This window comes from Hypanus sabinus, chromosome 6 (genome assembly GCF_030144855.1).
Source record: "Hypanus sabinus isolate sHypSab1 chromosome 6, sHypSab1.hap1, whole genome shotgun sequence".
In the NCBI taxonomy this organism is placed as follows: domain Eukaryota; kingdom Metazoa; phylum Chordata; class Chondrichthyes; order Myliobatiformes; family Dasyatidae; genus Hypanus; species Hypanus sabinus.
In genome coordinates, this window is record NC_082711.1 from 50519095 (window position 1) to 50542821 (window position 23727).

General features: G+C 39.4%; 2 protein-coding genes and 1 long non-coding RNA gene across 3 annotated transcripts in view; 1 reads left to right on the forward strand and 2 right to left on the reverse strand.

The window, feature by feature from the left end:
- The window catches only part of spag6 (sperm associated antigen 6), a 140325-nt gene extending 126808 nt beyond the window's left edge, over window positions 1-13517 (reverse strand). The window contains exons 1-3 of the mRNA XM_059972100.1: window positions 13377-13517; window positions 11758-12242; window positions 11088-11183 (exon numbers count right to left, since the gene is read on the reverse strand). Of these exons, the coding sequence (XP_059828083.1) occupies window positions 11088-11183; window positions 11758-11782 (121 nt within the window). The 5' untranslated portion in view covers window positions 11783-12242; window positions 13377-13517. The remainder of the gene's footprint in view (window positions 1-11087; window positions 11184-11757; window positions 12243-13376) is intronic.
- On the reverse strand, window positions 3481-10855 carry LOC132394935 (peptidyl-prolyl cis-trans isomerase-like). The gene is made up of 2 exons (XM_059971282.1): window positions 10814-10855; window positions 3481-3990 (listed from the first exon to the last, which is right to left on the reverse strand). The coding sequence occupies exons 1-2, from the start codon at window positions 10853-10855 to the stop codon at window positions 3481-3483; spliced, it is 552 nt and encodes a 183-aa protein (XP_059827265.1).
- Window positions 13518-16592: 3075 nt separating the features above from the next.
- Window positions 16593-20025, forward strand: LOC132395458 (uncharacterized). The gene is made up of 3 exons (XR_009512618.1): window positions 16593-16830; window positions 18268-18385; window positions 19831-20025. It is a non-coding gene; the product is annotated as an uncharacterized LOC132395458 (long non-coding RNA).
- The last annotated feature ends 3702 nt before the right edge of the window (window positions 20026-23727 follow it).

Consider the following 23727-nt stretch of genomic DNA (forward strand, 5'->3'; position numbering starts at 1 on the left):
CTGTACTCTTTTCCATATACTTCTATATCAGTTCCCTCAGAATATCTTCCAATAACTTTCCCACTAAGGCCCACTGGCCTATAATTTCCTGGTTTATTTTTACAGCCTTTCTTAAACAGTGGAACAGCATTGGCTATCCTTGAATCCTCTGGATACTTCACCTGTTGCTGAGGATGATTTAAATATCTCTGCTATGGCAATTTCTGCACCTGCCTACTGCAGGGTCTGAGGGAACACCTTGTCAGGCCCTGCGGATTTATCCACCCTAATTTGCCTCAAGACAACAAACCTCCTCCTCTGTAATCTGTATAGTGTCCATGAAGTTGACGCTGCTCTACCTCACTTCTATAGACTGTGTCATTTTCCTGAGTAAATACAGATGCTAAGAAATTAGTTAAGATCTCCCCTCATCTCTTTTGGCTCCAGACATGAATCACCAGTCTGATCTTCCAGTGAACCAATTTTAACCCTTGCAATCCTTTTACTCAACAGATTTGTAGAATCCCTTAGGATTCTCCTTCACCTTGTTTGCTTAGGCAACTTCATGCCTTCTTGACCTTCTGTCATCTCCTATCAGATTTCCCCTTCTCCAGCCCTTTATCTCTTTCACCAATCAACTTCCCAGTTCTTTACTTCACCCTTCATCCCTTCCCCCACTCAGTTTCAACTATTACTTACTACCTTGTACTTCTTCCTTCTCACTACCCACCTTCTTACTCTGACTTCCCAACTCCAATCCTGATGAAGGGTCTTGGTCCAAAACATCAACTGTTTGCCCTTTTCTATAGATGCTGTCTGGCCTGCTGAGTTCCTCCGGCATTTTGTGTGTGTTCTTTCTTTTAGCCCTCTTGATATCTTTAGTTGTTCTCATGTATTTCTTATACTCCATAAGCACCCCATTTGTTCCTACCTGCTTAACCAGGGTCTCAATATCTCTTGAAAACCAAGGTTCCCTACACCCATTATCTTTATCTTTTATTCTGACAGGCACATCCAGGTTTTGTACTCTCAAAATTTCACTTTTGAAGGCCTCCCACTTACCAAGTACATTTTTGCCAGAAAATAGCCTTCCCAAATCATTCGTTAACTCTTTCCACAAGGATCCTAAATCTTCCAATCTGTTCTTTCTATGAATTTGATTTCATTTTTCCCCAAAAGCACCACCCAACCTCCTCTGCCTACCTGCCTATTCTTTCAAGACAATGCATGTCCTTGGATGTTAAGCTCCCATCTATTATCTTTCAGCCGTCTCAGTGGTGCCCACAACGTCATACCTGCCAATCTCTAACAGAGCTACAAGATAATCTACCTTATTCCATATAGTACTGTGTTTAGTCAAGTAACACTTTCAATCCTGTATTCATCACCCTTTTCAATTTTGCTGTTACACTTCAACTCATCCCACTCACTGTAATTTTGCCCTACCATCTGCTTGTCCTTCCTCACAGCCTCACTACACACTGCATCTACTTAGATACCAATTGCCCCATCCTCAACCCTATAACTCTGGTTCCCATCTCCTTGCCATATTTTCTTGAACTATTCCAATAGCTCCAGCCAACCTGCTCACAAAGCTATTGGCCCTCCTTGGATTCAGGTGTAATCCACCTCTTTTGTACAGGTTATACCTTCCCAAGAAGAGATCTCAATGATCCAGAAATCTGAAATCCTGCCCACTACACCAATTCTTCAGCCATGTATTCATCTGCTAAATCATTCTCTTCTTACTCTCAATAACATGTGGAATAGGGAGCAATCCAAAGATTACCATCCTGGAGGTCCTGCTTTTCAGTTTTCTACCCAACTCCCTATACTATATATATTCTACCCAACTCTCCTCCCTTTTTTTTTTACTTATGCTGCTGTACCAATATGTACTACAACTTCCAGCTATTCACCCTCCCACTTTAGAATGCTGTGGACCTGATCTGAAGTATCTCTAACCCTCAAACTTAGGAGGCAACATTCCATCTGGGTCTCTCTTTCATGTCCACAGAATCCTTTCCCACTAAGGCTCACTGGCCTATAATTTCCTGGTTTATTTTTAGAGCCTTTCTTAAAAAGTGGAACAGCATTGGCTATCCTTGAATCCTCTGAGTACTTCACCTGTTGCTAAGGATGATTTAAATATCTCTGCTATGGACTCGGTAATTTCTGCACTTGCCTACTGCATGGTCTGAGGGAACACCTTGTCAGGCCCTGTGGATTTATCCACCCTAATTTGCCTCAAGACAACAAACCTCTTCCTCTGTAATCTGTATAGTGTCTATGAAGTTGATGCTGCTCTACCTTACTTCTATAGACTGTGTCCTGCTCCCTTAACTATGGAATCCCCCATCAATACAGCACTGCTCTTCTGCTCTCTTCCTTTTTGAGCCACAGTCCAACCCAGTGCCAGAGACCCAGTCTCTGCAGCTTTCCCATGATAGGTCAGTCAGCAGTATCCAAAGCAGTACACTCGTTATTGAGGAGGATGACCATGGGGTATTCTGCACTAGCTGCCTATTCCCTTTCCCTCACCTGGGTACCTGCTTCCTGTAAAATAGGGATGACCATCTCCCTGTAGTTCCTAACTTTCACCTCCCCATTCTCCCACGTGAAAAAGAACATAACACTAACTCTAGCCCCAATCTCAGTGCACTAGCTATGTGCAAATAGAGAGAAAAAAAACTCAATAGAAATTCACTTAGAACCTGCACCTGTGCTTGCCCGCGCCTGCTCTCACTGAAGCTTGTTGAACAAGACTTCTCACATTCTCTAACACCCACACTCTAACAATGGCCTATTGCAACAACGGCCACTCCACTTAACACCTCCATTTTTTTCACGGCTCAAATAAAACTCACTCACAGCAGGACTTGTTCTTTTCAGTTGGCTCGCACACTGCAATGATGTCTCTCACTGGAATTATAAGCAAGTTGTGCCCAAAATACAAAACATTAGAATTTGAGTTCATTGAGTACCTCTGTTGAACAGACGAAAACAAGGAATACAACCTACAGCTCCAATAGAATACTTCCACAAAAGCCAGAAAGAGCATACAAATGTAGAATAACTAGTGTGTAGAGACTTGAAACTCCTTACATTTCTACTGAAGTACAGAAAGCTAAGAGGGGAATTTATAGTGGTTTCATTAAACTTTCAAGAGTTTGAGGAGAGACAAAGTGAATAAAGAAAGGTGTGTTTTTTTAAAGTCACAAAGTTTTTTTTGGTGAGCAAATGTACATTTTATTTGAAAGAAGTGTTTTAGTACAAGGCTAAAATAAACAAATAATTCCATTATACCTCATGTAAAAGTTAAAGGCAAAGCACTGCCAAAGATCACTGAAAATTGATGGTTTAGGCTCCAACCTGGGCAAAAGCCTCAGGTAACTTGGAAATGTACGATTACACAAATCAACTTGAGATTTGGATTTTGCCACCTTCATTGCAATGTACCAATGGAAAAAAGACTGAGCAGCCACCGTAAGAATGTTCTCATCATGTTGTTCCACAGTGAAGAATGTGAACAGTAACACTCGTCTTTCCACTCTGTGGTCGCTTTGATTCCATTTGTTTTACAACATCCATGCCTTCTACCACACGGCCAAACACAACATGCTTTCCATCCAACCAACTAGTTTGGGCAGTACGGATAAAAAATTGTGATCCATTTGTATTGAGCCCAGCATTTGCCATTGACAGTATACCTTCTCCTTCATGTTTGAGTATGAAGTTCTCATCTGGAAATTTGTTACCATAGATGAATTTGCCCCCTGTGCCATTGCCTTTTGTGAAATCTCCACCTTGGCACATATAGCCAGGAATTATTTGGTGAAAAATTGATCCCTTAAACCCCTCACCCTCTGGTTTGGTACAAAGCACACAGAAGTTCTCTGCAGTTTTTAGAACAACATCACTCCTTAGCTCGAATACAATGCGGCCCACTGGCTGCTTATCAAAACCAATGTCGAAGAAGACGCAAGGGTTGCCATCTCTCGCCACTTGGTGCTGACCTCAAACAAGCACACTGCTAGGAGTGTTCTTAAATCAGAAAGTTAATGACTGAACTATGGTGTCTTCACTGATATACTCATGTCCACTTGTACCTTAGCCTTTGATACATTTGCCTTCCTGGCTGCTTTTTGCTCAATAACTTACAGGTTCATATAAAATAATGTCAACATCTTTCAATTTCTACAGAAGTGGAAGAGCTCATTCTCCAACATAAAATTCCTCCTACAATTTCTTGCCCATTCAATAAACTGCCTCTCCCCCGAGTCCCACTAATTAGAAAAGAATAGATGCCTGCATTTATCCTACTCACACTCGTGGCAAATGTCAGCTGTATCAACTATATTACTCTTTACCCTCTTGTTCAATAGGTAGGCCCCAGCAGTGATCATTGCTGCACCTCAGTCGTCCAAACCCACAACTTTTGCCGATAATGGAAAACAATAATAAAGTAGGCCAGGAAGATGATGCAGGGGGCTAAAGAAAGGCGCTGGTGTTCAGAAAGATCTAAGTGCCCTTTTATCTGAATCACAAAGTTAACATCCAATACAGGTCACCTCAGGAAAGGTTTACTTGCAGAAAAGATTTATTAGGTTGATACCTAGAATAGCAGGATTGTGGTAACACGAGAAGCAGCAAACATACCCTCTTCTGATCTTAAGATGGCGGGCAATTGATGAAACAATCGAGGATGGTTGTGCTTAGGAACATGTCCCAAGCAATTCCTGTCATTATGCCCTGAGGCTGAAATGATTGACTGCAACCATTGGAGTGTTTTCCTCTCAATGTATAATGTCTTCAGTGTCCCTCAATGCCATATTTAAATTAAATGCTGTTTTGAAGTCACTCTCATTTTACCTCTGGATTCACCTCCTTTGTCTATGTTTGGAAAAGTGATACAGCCAAGTGAGATGGGTGAAAGCAAAAAACTGGGCAGTGATTAACATGTTATTGCAAATTAAGTGGCAGAACACCTTACAACCGTTCACTGATGAACAAGAATAGACTGGTTGGGTGGTAACTAGCTCAATTAGTTTTGTCCTGCTTTTTGTGAAATGGACACGCTCAGACATTTTTACACTCTGGCATCCATCCACCAAACAATATGATCACTATAATAGAACAGGTTAACTGAAAGTGAGTTCTGAACTGAGAGTTTTCAGTACTTCAGTGTGTTAATCAATCCTTCAGCATTTGCTATATTTGCTTAGGGTAATGGATGAAGGGAATCAAACTGGCTGATGAGCTTCTAATTATGCTGAAGGTAACATCAGGAAGCAGAAAGGAAATCACCATTCAGCACCTCTGGATAAACCAGGTAAAAGAGCGCCAGAGGAGATTTACAAGATCACGGGAATTGGGAAAAAAAATTTAAAAAAAGGACCAAGAATCAGAGTGGATCGGTGTATTGGTTTCAAAAGAGGATCTGGAGGTGAATTAGTCAGGAACAGGATTAGGGCTATGAGATGTTGTTGGTTGAGGAAGCAATTAGCTGAGGGAGCTGCCATCATTCTGGGAGCCCAAAGATTTCAGGGCAAATAGGAGCAATTACTTAGAAAAGTACTCAAAAGAATAGCCTTCTCAGGAAAATCATAATTGCCTCTGAACCCTGCAGTGACCTATGCAAAATTGAGCTACACAATCAGCCTTCGAACCCCTAATTAAGGCTTTGCTCATGTTCAAGGCCCTATCATTTGCAAGCCTCGTGTACCTAGAGGAGTTTCTTTCATCAGCACTGATTGACATCATGACCACGCTCTACGGTTTCTGTGTATGTGCATAAGCAAGGAGGACCAAGGACACTACTCTGAGGCTCAAAGTTCTCAAACAGATAGTAGATCCAAACAGATAGGTTTGGAATTTACTGCACAGAACAGCTAGTGCAATTGGCTTACTTGCTCCTAGAAATTCTGAGCCAAAGTGGTTCACAATGGTGAGCTTTAGGTTATCCTTTCTCAGCCACTTAACATCTTATATGAGATTTTAAAAGTTATCAGTCCCCAAACAACTAAGTCTTTAACCATTTTGTCCATGATTTTAATCACTTGGCCAAATGTCTCCATCTTTCCCTGTTGTCAATTTTATCTGGTTATGTCACTGTAATATATTTTGGAACTATTACCACCTGAAGCCACTATATAACACAAATGAGCTTGGTTAAATCAACAGTTGACATAATTCCATTTAAATTTATTAAATTAGACCAGGGTGGGCACAGATAGGTCAGAGGCTGATAGACAACACAAGTAAAAGCATGATATTTATCAGCACTCTGACTTGCGTCCAAAAATCTATCAATATCACATTTATTTTGTGCATTGAATTATTGCCTGCAGTCCTGAGGTAGAGACTGCCAAAACACTTACAATTATCTGTGTAAAGATTTCTTTGCTCATTTAGGTACAAAATGTCTTCATGAATCAGATCCAAGCTCAGTGAAACAGACTCTCAGAATCTATTCTGTCAGTTCCATTCCTAATTCTGTATGTCTTACTGAGATCATATCCAATCAACTTTCATTTGGGTACAGAAACACAGTTCTTTGAATCAGGTATCATAAAATTTCTAAAACCCAAAACTGCAGATGCTGGAAACATTAAAGAAAAACAGCAAGTGTTAGAAATACTCAGCTCATCAGGCAGCACCTGCAAAGGGAATGGAAAGATATTCCTGGGCATGGCATCACATTGAAGACAACAGAAACTACAGAGGATAAGGAATGGTCAAAGATGAAAGAAGCCACGAGGTACTATTGGACAAATCGTTCCCTCTCTTCTCACCATTCTAAAGGATTATCTCAGCAAATTTCTTGTTCACTCTTCCATCTCCTACAACACATTCTCCTCACAGCATTCAGGTAGAGCAGTGCCTCATCTGTGAACACAGCAGAGTGATAGTACTCACAATATGGTTTCCTTTAGCAAAATTACAAACTGCTGGAGAATCAGTTTTTGTGGCAGAAAGGAAGTGCTGGCATTTTGGGTGAAGACTGCATCCGGACTAAGAGTGGAGAGGGAATAAAGCTGATATAAAGAGGAAAGGGAGAGGGGTTGATAGGTGTTAGGTAGACCAAGGAGGATAAAGGATGAATGGAAGATTCATATTTAATTATTACATGTATATGGAAACATACAATGTTTGCAATAAACATGCACTGTTTGCAATAACATCCAACCCATCAAAAGACGGCCTACAAGTATCGGCACATATTCTGGAGCCAACATAGCATATCCACAATGTTCAGCAAGTCAACACAGGCAACAACAGCAGAGCAAAACAAGACAATAACAGCAAAACAATGACCTTTCTCACCCTCCTCTCAAACACACAGATAGATATCAAACTCCATGCCACCTCTGCATCTCCAGACCTTGATCCCAGACTCTCAGATATTGCACCTCCAACCTCAGTCACTGGCCCAGACTCACAGACTCAGCCTTCCATCTTCTGCCTGCAGACACTGTAAGCTCTAAACCAACATTTGGCTTTGCTTATGAGAGGCACAGATAAAGGAGAGACAACACCTTTTCCTCAGGTCAGCAATGGCCAACACCAGAAGCCATCTGTTCAAGATGAGTGGAGGAAAGTTTAGGGGACATTTCATAAATAGGTTTTTCTTTTACACAGAGAGTGGCAGGTGCCTGGAATGTACTGTCAAGGATGGAGGAAGAGGCTGGCAAAAGGTGGATATTTTTAAAAATCTAGGTAGGCACATGGATGAAAAATGGAGAGTTATGGCTGTGAAAGAGGGAAGGGTTGGAATCATAGTGGAGTAAGTTCATATCAATCAGCACAACAATATAGGCCAAAGGACCATACTGTGTTGTACGGTTCTATGTTCCAAATCTAGCCAGTTCTGATGGAAATGTTATCAACCTGTAAAATTAGCATAGCTTTTCCTCTCTTGCAGACGTTGCTTAACCTTCTGGTAATTTCCAGTATTGTCTTATTATCATATTTGCAGCAATCTGTATCTCATTGTTTCAGTACCATTCCTCATCCCTGCTCTGTCCTTATTCATGGTCGGAACTGAGAAATGAGAAAGGCATGACCACATTAATGGGGCTATATTACAGACCACCCAACAGTCTGAGGGATTTAGGGGAGCAAATCAATCTGAGGAGCAAACTATTGCAAGAAACAGAAGATCGTTATAGTAGGTGATTTTAACTTTCCACATATGGACTGGGACTCCCATACCTTAACAAGATTAGACGGGATGGAGTTTGTCAAATATGTTCAGGAAAGTGTCCTTAATTAGTACATCTAAGTCCCAAAGAAAGAGTGTGTGATACTTGATCTATTTGGAATTGAGATAGGGCAGGTGATAGAAGTCTGTACAGGGGAACATTTTGCATCTAGTGATCACAATGCCATTATTTTCAAAGTAAATATGCAAAATGTTCAGTCTGGTCTGCGAGTTGAAATTCTAAATTGGAGAAAGGCCAATTTTGATGGTATCAGAAAGGATCTGACAAGTGTGGATTGGGACAGGCTGTTTTCTGGGCAGGTAAGTGGGAGGCCTTCAAATGTGAAATGTTGAGAGTACAAAGCTTGTTTGTGCTTGCCATAATAAAAGATGCAGGGATACCAAGTTCACAGAAGTGAGGAAAAACAGCATCAACATCATGGACCCTACACAGAGTACAGAGGATTTGTTTGCAGTCCTGAGACAAATCAGGACATATAAATACCCAGGGCCTGACAAGGTGTTCCCTCAGACCCTGCGGGAGGCAAGTACAGAAATTGCCGGGACCCTAGCAGAGATATTTAAATCATCCTTAGTGAAACGTGAGGTAACTGAGGAATGGAGAATCGGCAATGTTGTTGTGCTGTTTAAGGCACTAAAAATAAACCAGTAAATTTATAAGCCACTGAGCCTAAGATCATTAGTGAGAGAGTTACTGTAAAGTATTCTAAGGGACCGGACATACAAGTACTTGGATAAACATGCATTGATTAAGGATTGTCAGCTTGGCTTCACACATGGTAGGTCATGCCTAACCGATCTTATAGAGTTTTTCGAGGAGGTTACCAGAAAGGAGGATGAAGGCAAGGCAGTGAATGTTGTCTACAGCATTTGACAAGGTACCACATGGGAGGTTGGTCAAGAAGGTTCAGTCGCTTGGCATTCAGGATGAGGTATTAGACATTGGTTTTGTGGGAGAAGCCAGAGAGTGGTAGTAGATGGTTGCCTCTCTGACTGGAGGCCTGTGAATAGTGGTGTGCTGTAGGGATCAGTGCTGAGTCTGTTGATGTTTGTCATCTATCTCAATGATCTAGATGATAATGTGGTTAAGTAGATTAGATGACACGAAGACGGGTGTAGTGGACAGCAAGGAAGGCTATCATGGTTTGCAGTGAATCTGAAGCAGCTGAAAAAATTGGATTGAAAAATAGCAGATGGAATTTAATGCAGACATGTGTCAGGTGTTATACTTCAGTAGGATCAACCAAGGTAGGTCTTACAAAGTGAACAGAATGGAGCATGGTAGAACAGGTCCATAATACATTGAAAATGGTGTCACAAGAAGACAGGGTTGTAAAGAAGCTTTCGGCTCCTTTCATAAGTCAAGCAGAGTACAGGAGAAAGAATGTCATGTTGAAATTATACAAGACTTTGGTGAGGCCTAGTTTGGAAAATTGAGTGCAGTGTTGGTCGCTGATCTACAGGAAAGATTCAAACACGGTTGAAAGAAAGAGTACAGAGAAATTTTACAAGGATGTTGTCAGGTCTGCAGGACCTGAGTTACAAGGAAAGACTGAATAAGTTAGGACTTTATTCCTTGGAACATAGAAGACTGAGAGAAGATTTGATACAGGTAGACAAAATTATGAGCATAGATAGGGTAAATGCAAGCAGGCTTTTTGGGTGGGACTGCAACTAGAAGTCATGGATTAAAGGTGAAAGGTGAAAAGTTTAAGGGGAACATGAGGGAAAACTCCTTCACTCAGAGGCTCATCAGAGTGTTAAATGAGTGCCAGCAAAAGTGGTGCATAAGAGCTCAATTTCAATGTTTAAGATGAGCTTGGATAGGTACAGGCTATGGTCCTGGTGCAGGCAGTTTAAATGGTTTGGTATTGACTAGATGACTCAAAGGGCCCATTTCTGTGCTGTACTTCTCTATAACTCTATTAACAGTTTCTCTGTCCAGCTGATTCAAATTCAAGTTCAAGTCTACTGTCATCTGACTCTACAGATGAACAACCAAATGAAACAACGTTCCTCCAGAACACGGTTGAACCCACAATGCATATAATCACATGCAGTACATAAAACAAACTATTACCACAAATAAGTTAATAAAATATCATTCAAAATACACGAAGTGCAGCATAGATAAACAGCAAATTGCACAGTCATAATGACAAAACCTCAGAGATGGAAGGGTATCCATCAGTGTCACAGCCTGGGAGAAGAAACTGTTACCCAATCTGTCAGTCATAGTCCTAATGCTCTTGTACCTCCTTCCTGATGGTAGTGGGTCAATGAGATTGTGGGATGGATGGTAGGGTTCCCCAACAATGCTTCAGGACCTTTATATACAACACTCCTGATAAATGGCAAATATACAGTAGGGGTGAGGGAAACCACAGCAATCCTCGCAGCTGTTTTTACTGTCCTCTGTAGGGACTTACAGCTTCGGTACCATAAGATGATGCAGCCAGACGGGACACTCTTGATGGTGCTCCTGTTGAAAAAGAATGGGAGTGGGGAGCCTTGCATACCTCATTCTCCTCATTCCTAGGTTGTGTATTTCCAACCTCTTCCAGTTTATCTCACAAAACCTTTAACAGAAAAAGCGAGTGTGCTTTTTACCTTGCTAATGGTTTGGTGTCCAGGCGCATTTATATTCTGCATCTCATGAACGATAAACTGGAAATTGTAGGCAGAAGACCCTCGAACATTTTCTTACAATATTCTTTACCCACACAAATATGTATTTAAAGACAATATAGTTTAACCAAAGTATTGCAACCTTATACAAATCGTTAAAAGAATACAAGGTCATTTTTCATTTAAATGTTCATCAAATATTAGGTTTCCCCACAGTGTACTAGGTGTTCAAAGCTAAAACGTAAATTTTCCTTACCTGCATTTTGCAGAGTTTCAATATTTTGTGGCCTTGTGGCAAGTTCCGCAATTGTTTGTACAAAGTGTGTTCTGGCCTTCTGGTACTGCTCAAAAACTGGGGCAAAACGATAAAAAAATAAATTCCTGAAACTCAAGAAATAATGCACATAAACGACTAAACAAGGATCTTAAGAGTATCCAATACCGCCTGTTGCTAGGTTCTGGCTTCAAGGGACTTGAGCTCAAAACCTAGTCACAATCCCGATGGAGTGAAGAAAGGCACCCTTTTTATGTAAGGTGTAATCTAATGAATATAAAAGATCCCAAGGCGGAACCTGAGAGCGAAAAGATCTCTCTGAATAATATTTAACCGCAGCCAGAATAATTAAAACAGGTGTTAACATCTTTCTACCATTGTCCGTGGAGCTTTGTATACAAGTAGGTGTCCCGTTTCCTACACAACACTGACTACATTCAGTAACAGTCTTCATGATATGTTACAGCGGTGAACATTTGCCATACAAGTGCAAGCCTCTCTTTTATTGAAATAGTCGCTTGTGATTTCGTACGGTTACTTTCCGCTAAGGTGGGAAGAAGGACACAACTAAAGACAAAGGCTTCCACCTAACTCTCTTAAAGCTAGTTTTCAAAACAAATGAAAAAGGTTGTAATATCCGAAATATCATTACCTTGCAATGCCAATCTCTGGGTCATGGTGAGAGGAGCTCCCGTTTGCAGCGACGACCGCGCTCTGCCGAGTGTCCATGACAACCGGCCGCTCTGCGAATTGCCACAGCGACGAACCGGAAGAGGATTCTCACCAACTTTTTAGCGGAGGTCGTTGTTTTATGTTTGTGACGTGACGCGCGCGAGCGGGGACTCTCTTCCTCAATCAGTCGAAGGTGCTTCGGGCATGTTTTTGCAACTCAAGAGCCCGAACGGAATTTTTTTTTAATTAATTAACGTCAATAAATTCGTGATATTTGATGGCCAGGAACTCGGAGTAGGAAGCGTTCGTATTGCCCCGCCCGATTTGCAGCAGGCTTTCTTTTAGAGCTGTATCCAAGGTCTGGGTTACTCGTCTGCCCCACAACAGCACATTTTCGACTGAAAATGTGATTGGTTATGCAAATTCTCTGCAGTAAACTCCTGCAAATTTTCATCTGAGAGTAGACTAGACATAGAATTTAGAAAAACAAGTTAAGCGTTATGGGGACCAATATAATTTATATCAACGTGCAACCAAACTAACTAAATATATTTATAAATATATATAAAGCAAGCAGTTTTCTTCGACGTGAAATTCCGTTAGAATATACGCGATTAACTTTTGATTAATTGTAGCTTTGATTTTTCGACACGGTCTTTATTGTCAAATAGCAACTCATTTTTAAATTGTTGCTTTTATCCAGGTATGTTCTTCGCGTATATATGATTTTAAGAAACAGTGAAATGTACAAAGAATACTATGCACAAAAATCAGGTTCGCTGTTTTCGGACTAGTAGCGCTATCTGGTTAGAAAAAACCTATAAGACCAATTCATATAATTAAAATGTTTATAATGCCTGCAAGTTAATTTTCTAGAAGACTAACAATGTTATTTATATTCTTTTGGAGATTAACCAGCCTATTCCTGAAACTTAAGCCACAAAACGCCAGGTTAACATTAATTTTAATATACCAGTTTTTTGGAATAAATTTCATTCCGAATCGTCTATGTTCGCGTTTTGCAAAGAATATTTTAATATTTAGTTTATCAAGGTCGTCTCAATGCTCAGTTTATTTTAAAAGTAAGCACGTTTTAATTCCGTTTTTACTGCATTCGGTCACATTTACTGATGCCCGAAGGACGCCTCCACTGTCCACAATAAAGGATTTTTTCCCGGAGATTCTAACGATGCTTTGATAAATGTATTGCTGGACTAATCTCTATGCTCCCTGTTCATATCTCCTTCTATCCCATCGTTAATACTCCTAAAGACCAACGCATGAAAATTGTACTAAAACCTACTACAATTATGATTTGCAACTGCATATTCAGAGAGGCACCAGTATAGAGGACATTGCAGAGTTCAGGGGGTCGCACCTGAGTGAGGCATTGGAAAACAATTGTTAGATCTGCACTCCAGCCTACGCAGATGACGCAGGCGCAAACGCAGAGTTCGCAACGCGCAGACACTAGCTTCGCGAAAAGCCACGGTTTAGTTTTGTTCTCGTTCTGATGTTTAAATACAATTTGTCACGGTTTTCCAATCATATTAAAGTCTTTCCTTAATCATTGGTACAAAACTGTTTGAAATAACTTACCTTCAAATTAAAAGGTTTTATTTGATGAGCTACTGTGTGTGTGTGTGTGCGCGCATGTTTCCTAAGTATTGTGGGGTCAAAATAAAAGTGTATGAGTTCAATAGTTCCGGTGGTTCTGGTGCTATCTTAGCCCGCTTCTGGAGTAAGTAAGTACGCAACGACTGGCTTTTCAAGACCCACCCCTGTTATATAGACGTCACGCCATGGAGCTGCCGAAACACAACTCACTGGCCAGCCTGTCAATCAGCAGGGTTTGTCGTAATGAGATAGCTACTTAAGGAGGTCGGACGAAATGTACATCAGAGGTCTGCTGCATTCTGTAAATAGTTCGATTTAACTATTACTTGTCTGTTATTGATATCATACAACAATAACATTCTAAAGATTGAATAGTTGTAATCCACTAGATTGTGATAGTAAAAAAACAATGCGCGGCGCAGATTATAAAACTAAATTACCGACTACTGCAATTGAGAGATTTCCCTATATTTGAAAATGGAACAGCTGTATTGTATTAACTAAGCAAATTATTTATGTAGTATTCATGAAAAACAGTTCTGAAACGTTCTCATGGGCATTTAGTGAACGATTTTCCATAATATTGTAAAATAGGAAAGGTCAACTTGAGATGAATGCTTAGGGTTTGAAGAATTGCAATGTTTTCGTCTATTTAATATCTAATTTTATATTTAGTTTTATTATGTCTGTCGTTTACATTACTCTATTCATAAAAAAAGTTTTGCGGATTTCTTCTCCGTTAACTCGTATCACAGATGGAAAGAACAAAGGAATATTTTGTTAATGATTATCCATTTTGTCAGTGCTGAATGTTGGCGATTGTGGGTATTGGGTCGATAATAGTTATTAGCCATACCAAGCTCCTGATAAATTTATATACAATGAAAGCTCTCATATCCCGACCTACCGAAGAACGTTTAAAAAATCTAGGTCTCCATTCGCCTCTCCTTAATTAATTTAATTTTATTATTATAACATCCAGGTCTCCACTCAAATATGCTATCATGACACAATATAAATACCGCTGTAATAACATTCAAATAGTTATCTTCGCCTGGTAGTATCCTGAAAACTTTTTAATATAATATTGGTAAACAGATGTCAAGGTTTCAAGCAAATTTGTGGTCAAATAATAACATGTTATTATAGAAAAGTGAAACTTATTTTACACGTAATTTACGTCTGTATCTGAAACCCATGCTTTTTCACTTAGTTTGATATAAATACAAACATATAACTTGCCGGTTTTGAACAATTCGTGGTCTGGAAAATAACAAAATTATACCAAGAAATTACTGCTAAAAAATATTTTATGCTTTTATTGGCTGATAATTAAAATAGGATAAAGCACGAAGTATTGCATTTGCTTCGTGGATGTTTGTAGATTGCTGGGTTAAACTCAAAGCCATCCAGGTAGAAAGTATCAAATTGGCATGAAATGGACACGTAGGTGAATTTCCGAAGTGAAACTGTTTTGTTTAGGAATTCGATTATTCAACATACTTTGCATTCTGCCCATCAAGTTTACTCGTGAAACTCTACGGTAATGATAGGGTTCCTGGTGATAACATCCCATCCTGTTCAATGTTCACTTGTAATATTAGTGCGTTAATTGATCCGGTTTCTTCTAACACTTGTAGCTGAGGAAACAAGGCAAGAATGCTCCGATTCATTGGGCATTTTCTTTACCGGTGATGATTTCATTATAAAGATTTATTATGTCCATATACGAGGAATTTTAACTTTTAAAAGCAATTAGCTAAGTCAAAATAAATATTCAGAAAATGTAGAATATAAAGGGGAGAGGGGTGGAGAGGGGGATGTGGATGACGGTCGGGGCTGGCTGGGTTAAACAGTCAAAATGTAATCGGCAACTGGTTGTATTGAATGTAATTTGTTGGTGTTGCAATAAAAATTAGTGTAAAAAAAAGAAAATGTAGAACATAACTTGGTTTAGGAGAGGGCGAATGGGACTGGTAGGAATGGGGTGTAGAAGCTGGGAACGACATAGTTGGAGCGGCAGAGAGTGGAACAGAGCATTGTTGCGAGGCAGCATAGATAATGTAACATTTTCGTCATAATGTCATTCATTTGACTTTTTAATTAACTTGTTTTAATATTGTTTTGACTTATTTTCCTTATCAAGCAGTACCAACCAACTGAGATACTAATAGCACTTCCAGGTATATTTATGAAATGGCTGCAATATTTTAATTCCCGTAAACTCAATCGTTTAACATACGCAGAAATTCTAAACTTTACAGTTTGGGGAAAACAAAAATTAGTTTCTACTGTTACTGTACGTCATTTATTTGTGTTATCTTTGTCTTTTAAACACCTGGAACATATTTTTCAAAACAGCATAATTTACGCCTCATACACAACTGCTGAAGAAGGGTCTTGACCCGAAACGTCGACTCTTGGTTCATTTCCGTGGATATTGACTGACCTGCTGAGTTCCTCCACCATTTTGTGTATGGTGCTTTGGATTTCCACCATCGGCAGATTATCTTGTTTTTATCATCTACCCTTGGAGCTTTAAACTAGATCATAAGCATGGTTCCTAACCTATCAGTTACAGGAAGAAATCAACTTAAAACGTCAATTAAATCCTATTTCGAACAAACGGAAAACATTGGTTCATCTTTGCCGTTGAAATACATAGTTTACGTGTTACTTTAAAAACATAGTTAAGTGGTTGGAGGAAACATAAGCAAATGAATAAATTGATTAAAATTTTAAACAACATTTATTGATACTGCGCTGTCAAAAAAGTGTATTTGAGTTGGTCGATTGATACCTAAAGTATGCTTGTATAGAAATACGTTTTGGAATGGAGTAATCTCATTTCCGAAATCTAATATTATGCCGCTACATATGCAATTACCTATCTTCCTTGCAGATATCCGACTCCCAACCAGAGAAGAAAAAACACAAGGTTTGTAAATCAAATGCCAAATTTAGGTACCGAAAGTTTGATATTTGGCTGGTCCTTTCTTTAACCCTTCTTTTCTGCCTCCCACCACGCAGAGGAACAGGAAATTTAAGAATTGGGTCCCATCAGATGACCTGCATTTGGGAAATGAAACTACAGTTAAAATTAATCTTTTTTTAAAAAAGCTGTCTCACTTGGATTAAACGTGACGCTTATAGCTACGTCTTACACTGCACGTTCTTACGTATTTTTGGAGCGCCACTTTTTCTAAGTTTGTGCGCTGTTTTCTCGTTTCCTGTACGCCACTATTTTTCCAATACTATATTCGTTCTTCCTTCTATTATAAATAATGACCACACAATCAATTTAAATGCGAATAGGCGATGCAGAGTACAACCAGTCAAATCATTGTGCAGTGTTAATGAAGCGGAAAGTTTTACTGAAGCATCTTTAAGGTCTTGTGCGTGGGAGGAGACTAGTGGGCGACTGGAAGGTGAGGAGGTAATTGAATTTTATTTCTCGCTCTGTTAGGCTGTATATAAAAGCAAATAAGTGTCACAATGATACAGAATAGGTCGTACAGACGTGCTTGAATCCATCCTTATTTCTGACTAGGTAAAGAATGCCTGGTAATGTAAGTATAATCTTGAACTTGCCAGCAGCAGTAAAACGAATATATTTCTACTTCGCTTAGAAAAGATTTTTAAATTAATTCTATGTGAGTCATAAAGGTTTCATCGATAGCTTTAATCGCATGTTTTATTCACAGTGGCACAATTTATTCGCAAAATGACTAAGTTATAAACTAACAATAAATATGAAATCGGAACAACTCACGGAATGAAGAGAATCGCTGTTTTTCCCCTCAAATTTGTTAATTTTTTTCTTAGACCCACCTCGACTGAAAGTTACAATTTTACAAGATAATGTCATTTCACATGGTGGAAAAAGAAAGCAGTGTCATCATATTTATACTTGCCCGTTGGGCTGGGTTTTCCTATTGCACATCAGAAACCGCCCACGAAGCGACGTGATTATCATTCACTACATTGGATGCGTATTTTTTTTAAAAAATCCCCCGTTTGCTAGTTCGAAGTCGTGAGATTTTCCGATTTGTCAGTTCCCAACCCTATAGCTAAAATGTTTATAAAATGCAATTCTTCATGACGTGGTGCATCTTTGGAGCGGTATACACCCAATGCTAATGAAGGGAAAGTTTCTCTGTCTTTTTTTCCCCCTCTAATTTCTGAAAACAAAGAGGTCCGGTTAACAGTACCTAACTCTGTTGGTTTCCGTTCGTTCGGAACAACGCAGTTTAGTTCTCTGGAGTCGTGCTTCCAAAGGTGACAGTAGTCTCAACTGAAAGCAACCAGTTTGTATCGGCGGCAATATTCAAGAGAAACAGATTATAATATCATTTATTTGGTGCAGTATAGCTGCATATTTTGAGGCACTGTAAAGCGTTGTGCAGTTTTTACTAGCAGCGTAATGAAAATGAGATAACGATGCCTCCATAACTCAATGCCTCCATCCCTCCACGTTATGTTCAGCTACAGCCTTCAGAGAGCACGGTGAACTGCGCAACCATTGAGCACTTGGAGTGCAATTGGTGCAGAACTGTGGCCAATAATACAACCAGTGGAAATCAGAAAGAAAAAAGTGCGAACTTGCAATTCTGGATTCTGTCTGAAACTAAAGATGATGTGAACAGGACCTCCAGCCTAATCCCAGTGTTTATCACGTTTCATTCTGATCAATATTGTTTACATTACGATTAAGCTAAATTAGTCCTTGTTCATTACAGGACGGCTTGCCACACCCGCCGGTATAGCAATCATTGTATTATAAAGTAGTTCAATGGACACGAAGCATCTTGAAACTGATAATTAATGCATGATTGTAAGTCACCTGAAATGTTTGCTGTTTCTCTTTCCACAGACGCTGCTTAACTCTCTGGGTGTTTCCAACATTTTCTGTGTTTGTTCTTCAATTATTTGTTTGACTGCAATTCAACTTACATCAGTTGAGAATTTTCGAGAAAGCAGAACGCACACCAGTAAGATAATCCCAGAAACAAATCTTCTCGCTGTAATGAAGCCATGCAAACAGAAATAAAGTCATAGTAGGCAGTGGGCCGAAAGGCCTATTTCCGTGCTGAATTATTCGATGACTCAATGTACCATGCACAGATTACAAAAGCCGTAGTTTCTCATCGAGGCTTTGAATTATTTGTCCCATTCTATTTCTGGATAAATGTTGAAGGGCCAGACCGCAAAACGTAGGTTGCTCTCGGTTCTCGCGCTCTACGAAAGACACCAGTCTGGCTCCCCCATTGCTTCTACCTAACGCATATGAGCCAACTTCTTCTTGGCATTTTCTAGTAAAGGGACCTTTGCGAAATATATCATTTCAGGTCATGGTTGCATCTCGACACTTCTCGCTGCTAGGCGTCGGCAGCTGAGATGTGCATGACGCTCTCCTCATTGGTTTATTCCCTGTAACTGGACAGTCTAGGATAACGTGCACTACATGTAGTATTGAGTTGTTTTGACCTCCATCGTTTAAATATCCGGAATCCAATATACTCAACACTTTTTAAAGTCGGCCTCGTTCCGGTTTGTTGTGTTACTGCAAGAGCATTGGAGTTTGAATCCCATTAGATGCATTCTAACTGGTTAGGGTTTTCCATATTGATGCAAAGGCTGTACATCGTACTTTTTCCTCTTGGTTTTAGAGAAAATATGTCTTGCGGTAGTATTCCGCTTTAAGACATATGTGAGCGAATAACCGCGAAATGCATTTTATGGTGTTAGGAAAGACCAGAAAGGAAAGACATTTTCATTTTCTATTATTTCACGGCTAGTTGAGAGTAGGATTCGCCAGTGGTGCTTCGACCTGAGTGCACGAACCCCTATGGGTTTAATGGGGGGGGGGCTAGATATATTGAAGGGACAAAGATTAGAGGAGGTATTTAATCACAGAGGTAACTTAAAATTAGAGGTATGAAGTACTGGCCCCAACGGAGAACGTCGTAACCCTCTGGAATTTATAAAGTTGTCCCGTGGGACTCGAGTTTCAAGGTTCATTGATGAAATAAACAAAAATCTGTACTTGGCACTCGGGCTGCCTGGGTCGCACAGCTGCGTGCAGGCCCCGGAAGTTCCGCGGCAGCCTCTGTTCAAAATGCGTCACGTCATCGATTGTTTAGCCGTCTGCGCACAGAATCTGCAAAGCCTGTCCGACTGAAAATAGCCGAATATTTCTTCAAAAATCTAACTTTAAAACAGAAACTATAATCACTCCCAAATTTACGGGCTTTCTGGTGTGAATTTAAAACAGGCAACACACCTGCCTTTATTTAATTACTTTTTAAAAAATGGCAAAATGAATTCTCTTTATGAGTCACCCGTTACGAAAACCGAAGATAATCCAAATCAAAATATTTTGTTTCCGATTTTAAATTGTTCCTTTCTTCTTTTTCCCCTCCCCCTCAACTGAAAGGGCGAAGAGCCATCTGTCATCGCTTTACTGACTAACCACTGAAAAAAAGATGCGAAGTGAGAATAATTAGCGCATCAGGCAGAAAGAAGCCTTCGCCTACTGGGCTCGTGTGTCGTCCTGCATTGGGAATTCACCTTTGGTGGAACTACTATCAGAAATGCTACTATTTTAGCTACCTATAAAAATGGAAATAAAATGAACCGAATGACAAAGTCTGTATTCATTGTATCCCTTCACGCCGTAATTAAACATTGACTGTCCCAGATTGCGCAATGAACCTATCCGTTTTACTGTGAAAAGTGACAAAATCAAGTATCAGTTTTCAGGGTTCCTTCATGATTGGTTGAAGTAATTTGTCTGTGACGTGAAAGCGAGGGTGCCTGGTGTTTTACTCCAACTCCAGACACATAATATATTATTATGTATACGCGAACTATAAGATGGAAAGGGTCGGTCCAGCTGAAAGATCAAATGCATCTTTTACCTGATCGTTCATCTGAGCGATATATCGCATCACTAAAAGGCTGCTTTAATTGGTGGTAGGTTTTAAAAATGAACATTCAAGTATGTAAGGTGCCAATCACCGTCTATTTGCATGTGTGCAAACGCTTCTTGACTAATGGCTATAGACGTGGGAAGAAGAAAAACACAATATTCCTGAAGGAGGATGATATCTGACAATATAACTTCCCTGTTCTTTCTATTTGTTTGTAAGTGTTTTCAAAGTTTTCAATTTTTGTTTCATTCGTAGGGTTTTTTTTTAAAAGCTTTGCTTTTGCAGTATTTGTGTTAATACATTTAGGCAGAGGTGATCGGTCTTTTAGACAGCGCGGGTTACGAGTAGTAAAACAGAGTCAGTTTACGTAGAACGTAATAGCTAGAGGTATCATTACGAACTTTGTATTCCTGACATCTGATGGTAGGAAATGGAACGTAAGAAGTATCATGGACCAAAGCAGTTTTCTCACTAATTTAGGTGATAATGCCCTTTTGGAAGTTAAACATGGCACATCTTCTTCAAGTGAAACTTGATCTTTTTGAGAGGGCCCCAGAAGTAGAATCTCGCAGAGACTTGAAAGGCTGGAATGCTGACTCTACATTCGAGTGCTGAAGAACTACAACAAAGCTACCGATACTCTGCGGGTAACACGAAGTAAAGCGGCATCGGCCACATACCATCACAATTAGTGGCTAAAATCAAGTCTTTTAGATTATGATTAATTCATATGTATAGATCTTTCTTGACAATTTGTTGGCTAAAGTATAAAACGAGAAGGAAAATAAAGAGAAATGTAAGCTTTAAGGATTTTCCAAAAAAAAACAATTACATCCTTGGGAGAATGGGTTGGAATGTCGTCTCAAATCTGAATAATTTACTTTTAATTCCCTTATTTTAAATACAGGAATAACAAAATTTTCTGCTTGAACATTGCTTATTGACAAACGAATATATATTTGCCGTTTATAAACAAGTCAGCTACAAATCCCACGATTTGTGTCCTTTGCGCAAACTGTAAGCCACACACATATCTGAAGTTTACAGCGGGTTTAAACTACTTTACTGGACAAAAATAAATCAACAAACGACACTCAGTCACCACAGATGTTGCTACTGCTTGTTTAAGAGATTACAGTCAATTAATCGGCGACATATGAGTAAGGAACGCACGGGAACATTCTCACACTTGTAATAGTGCTGCATTGCAATTTGTAAAACTGATGTCTTACAACAGTGTGGGAAATGAAAATAGGTAAAATGCCATGTTTGGCATTCGATACTTTTTATAGACTGCAGCAAAGATACCTGTGTACATACATATCTCTATAAACGAGCCTTTGGTTTCAAGCCGTTGTCTGAAATGTGAAAGAAACTTTATTAAATATAACACCACTTCTTTTAACTGGACCCACAAAATCATAGCAATTGCGATCAAAGACAATACATGGTTTTCGCAATCTATGATTTCTGCGCTTTGTATTGTTAAAATCTCCCAGTTCACGAAGAATGCTATATTTATTTTTCGAAACTTTGATTAAAAAATCGAATCACAAGTCCATATGTGAAACTATACCGGACACTAGTACGTGACTGCTGGCTTTAGGACGTTTGTTCTGTTCAGACGCGGTTTGAGTCAATTTCTGAACTAAACAATGTCATGTCCAATTTAAGATGAATTACATTTGGTTCGTCATAGTACACATGCAAACATGCAAAAAGCTATGTTGCAAATACTTTATTCAATATTGTAAGCTTGCAGCTAATAATATATGAATTCGTCAAATCATAGGACATGCGTTTTTATGAATGTCTGGACCGTGCTGATTGAATATCTAAATATAAAGTGGCAGCGCATGTAAAACGGTGAGATGAAAATCTTTGGGGTTTGGCATTGCTTAGTGACAGATCCAACAACAATCAAACGCTTGGTAGTGATAATAAAACTTCCGTGATTTTGGTTTTGAAATTTGTTATGTGTTATTTGGGTTTCCGACTTATACTGGACATTGTTTTCATAATAGTCTAACGTAAGTTTTGCAGCATCACCAAATCATCACGTGTGTACAAGCCAAATGCGTTGATGAATCTCCAAATCAAACGGAAAGTAACGACAATGAGGGGGGTCTCGGCGACATTCCAATGCTAGTGAAGTTCGAAACACACAAAGTCATTCGCAGTCACAATCTATTTATGTTTAATAACAAGTAAGACTGCACCAGTAAATCCGAACGTTACATCTGTACAGGAATCCCCCAGCATTTCGGAACAACCGACTGCATGTCCAGTTTTGGCCATATGGGATCTTCACTAGTTAAATAGTCAGAAAAAAGAATGCTGTCTAAAGCTTGAAAATTGATCAATAAACGTTTATATGCAGTGTCGTTTTTAAAAGACAAGGTTTGTTTTATTTAAATCAATGACATTATACGATCGCAATAGTTATTTTAATAAAGATTTATTTAATTGTCTTATTTCCTATGAATATCCAAATACGTACTAAACCTGGACAAATTTATTATTTTACAGTAAGAATCTTTTTTTCTCTGAGTGCAATGCTAGACAGCTTGAAGACGGGTTAAAAGAGATAACACGCATCGATTTGCAATTCCATTTGTCACTGCCAATGCTAACTAAAGAGGAAATTGGAAATTACATTAAAATTTCATCAAGGAAACTGATTTATACTTTAGGCAAGTAAGTCCATGGCATTGGTCAGTTCCTGCAGTATACAGATGACAAGATGATCACAACTAACTTTCGGCGACCACCTGTGAACTTTTGATATTGGGTTCCAGAAAGGAAGTTAACACGCATTAGCTGTAGTTAAAACTTTCAATTTAAGCATAATAATTAGGTACAGTTGAAGCTAATTTTCTCCCCTGCACAATTTCAAATATTTCAAACAATGGTTTCGTACTGCATTTGAGTAATTACAGTCTGATATTCCGCCAGGATTAAAGCTGATACAGTATGCGACAATATTGTTCCTGTTCACGTATTAAAACCCTTAGTGCATTTAGTACGACGTCAAGCCAACCCCACCTCGTGCTAATCTAAACACCACAAATGTAACCCTGAGTGTTGCCAAATTTCAAGGTTTCCCAGTCTCTAAATTGCAGCGAGTAGAATTAACGTTGCTGCTCGAATACTTCTTTCTTTGCATTGACTTCGAAGTCATTAATGTTTTTTCTCCTGAATTCTGTAAGGGAGAAATATAGGACAAAGAAGCGCTATTTTGCTGCTGAGCTTACAAATGTGTACGTATTGTGAGGAGCTCAGCGATAATTATTGCTGAAGATGGACATTATTGCAGACATGTAATTCCTTTTTGATAGCGATATCGGACCGGGGCGCGACCAGCAGTCGCGCAGCGGCGCCTCGTGCCCGGCAGCCCCTGA

Coding starts and splice junctions, on each gene's coding strand:
- LOC132394935 (XM_059971282.1), bottom strand. CDS start 10,855: ATGCAGAATATAAATGCGCCTGGACACCAAACCATTAGCAAG. Junction 3,991..10,813: donor GACACCAAACCATTAGCAAG/GTAAAAAGCACA, acceptor GTTTGAGGTCAG/CACCAAGTGGCGAGAGATGG.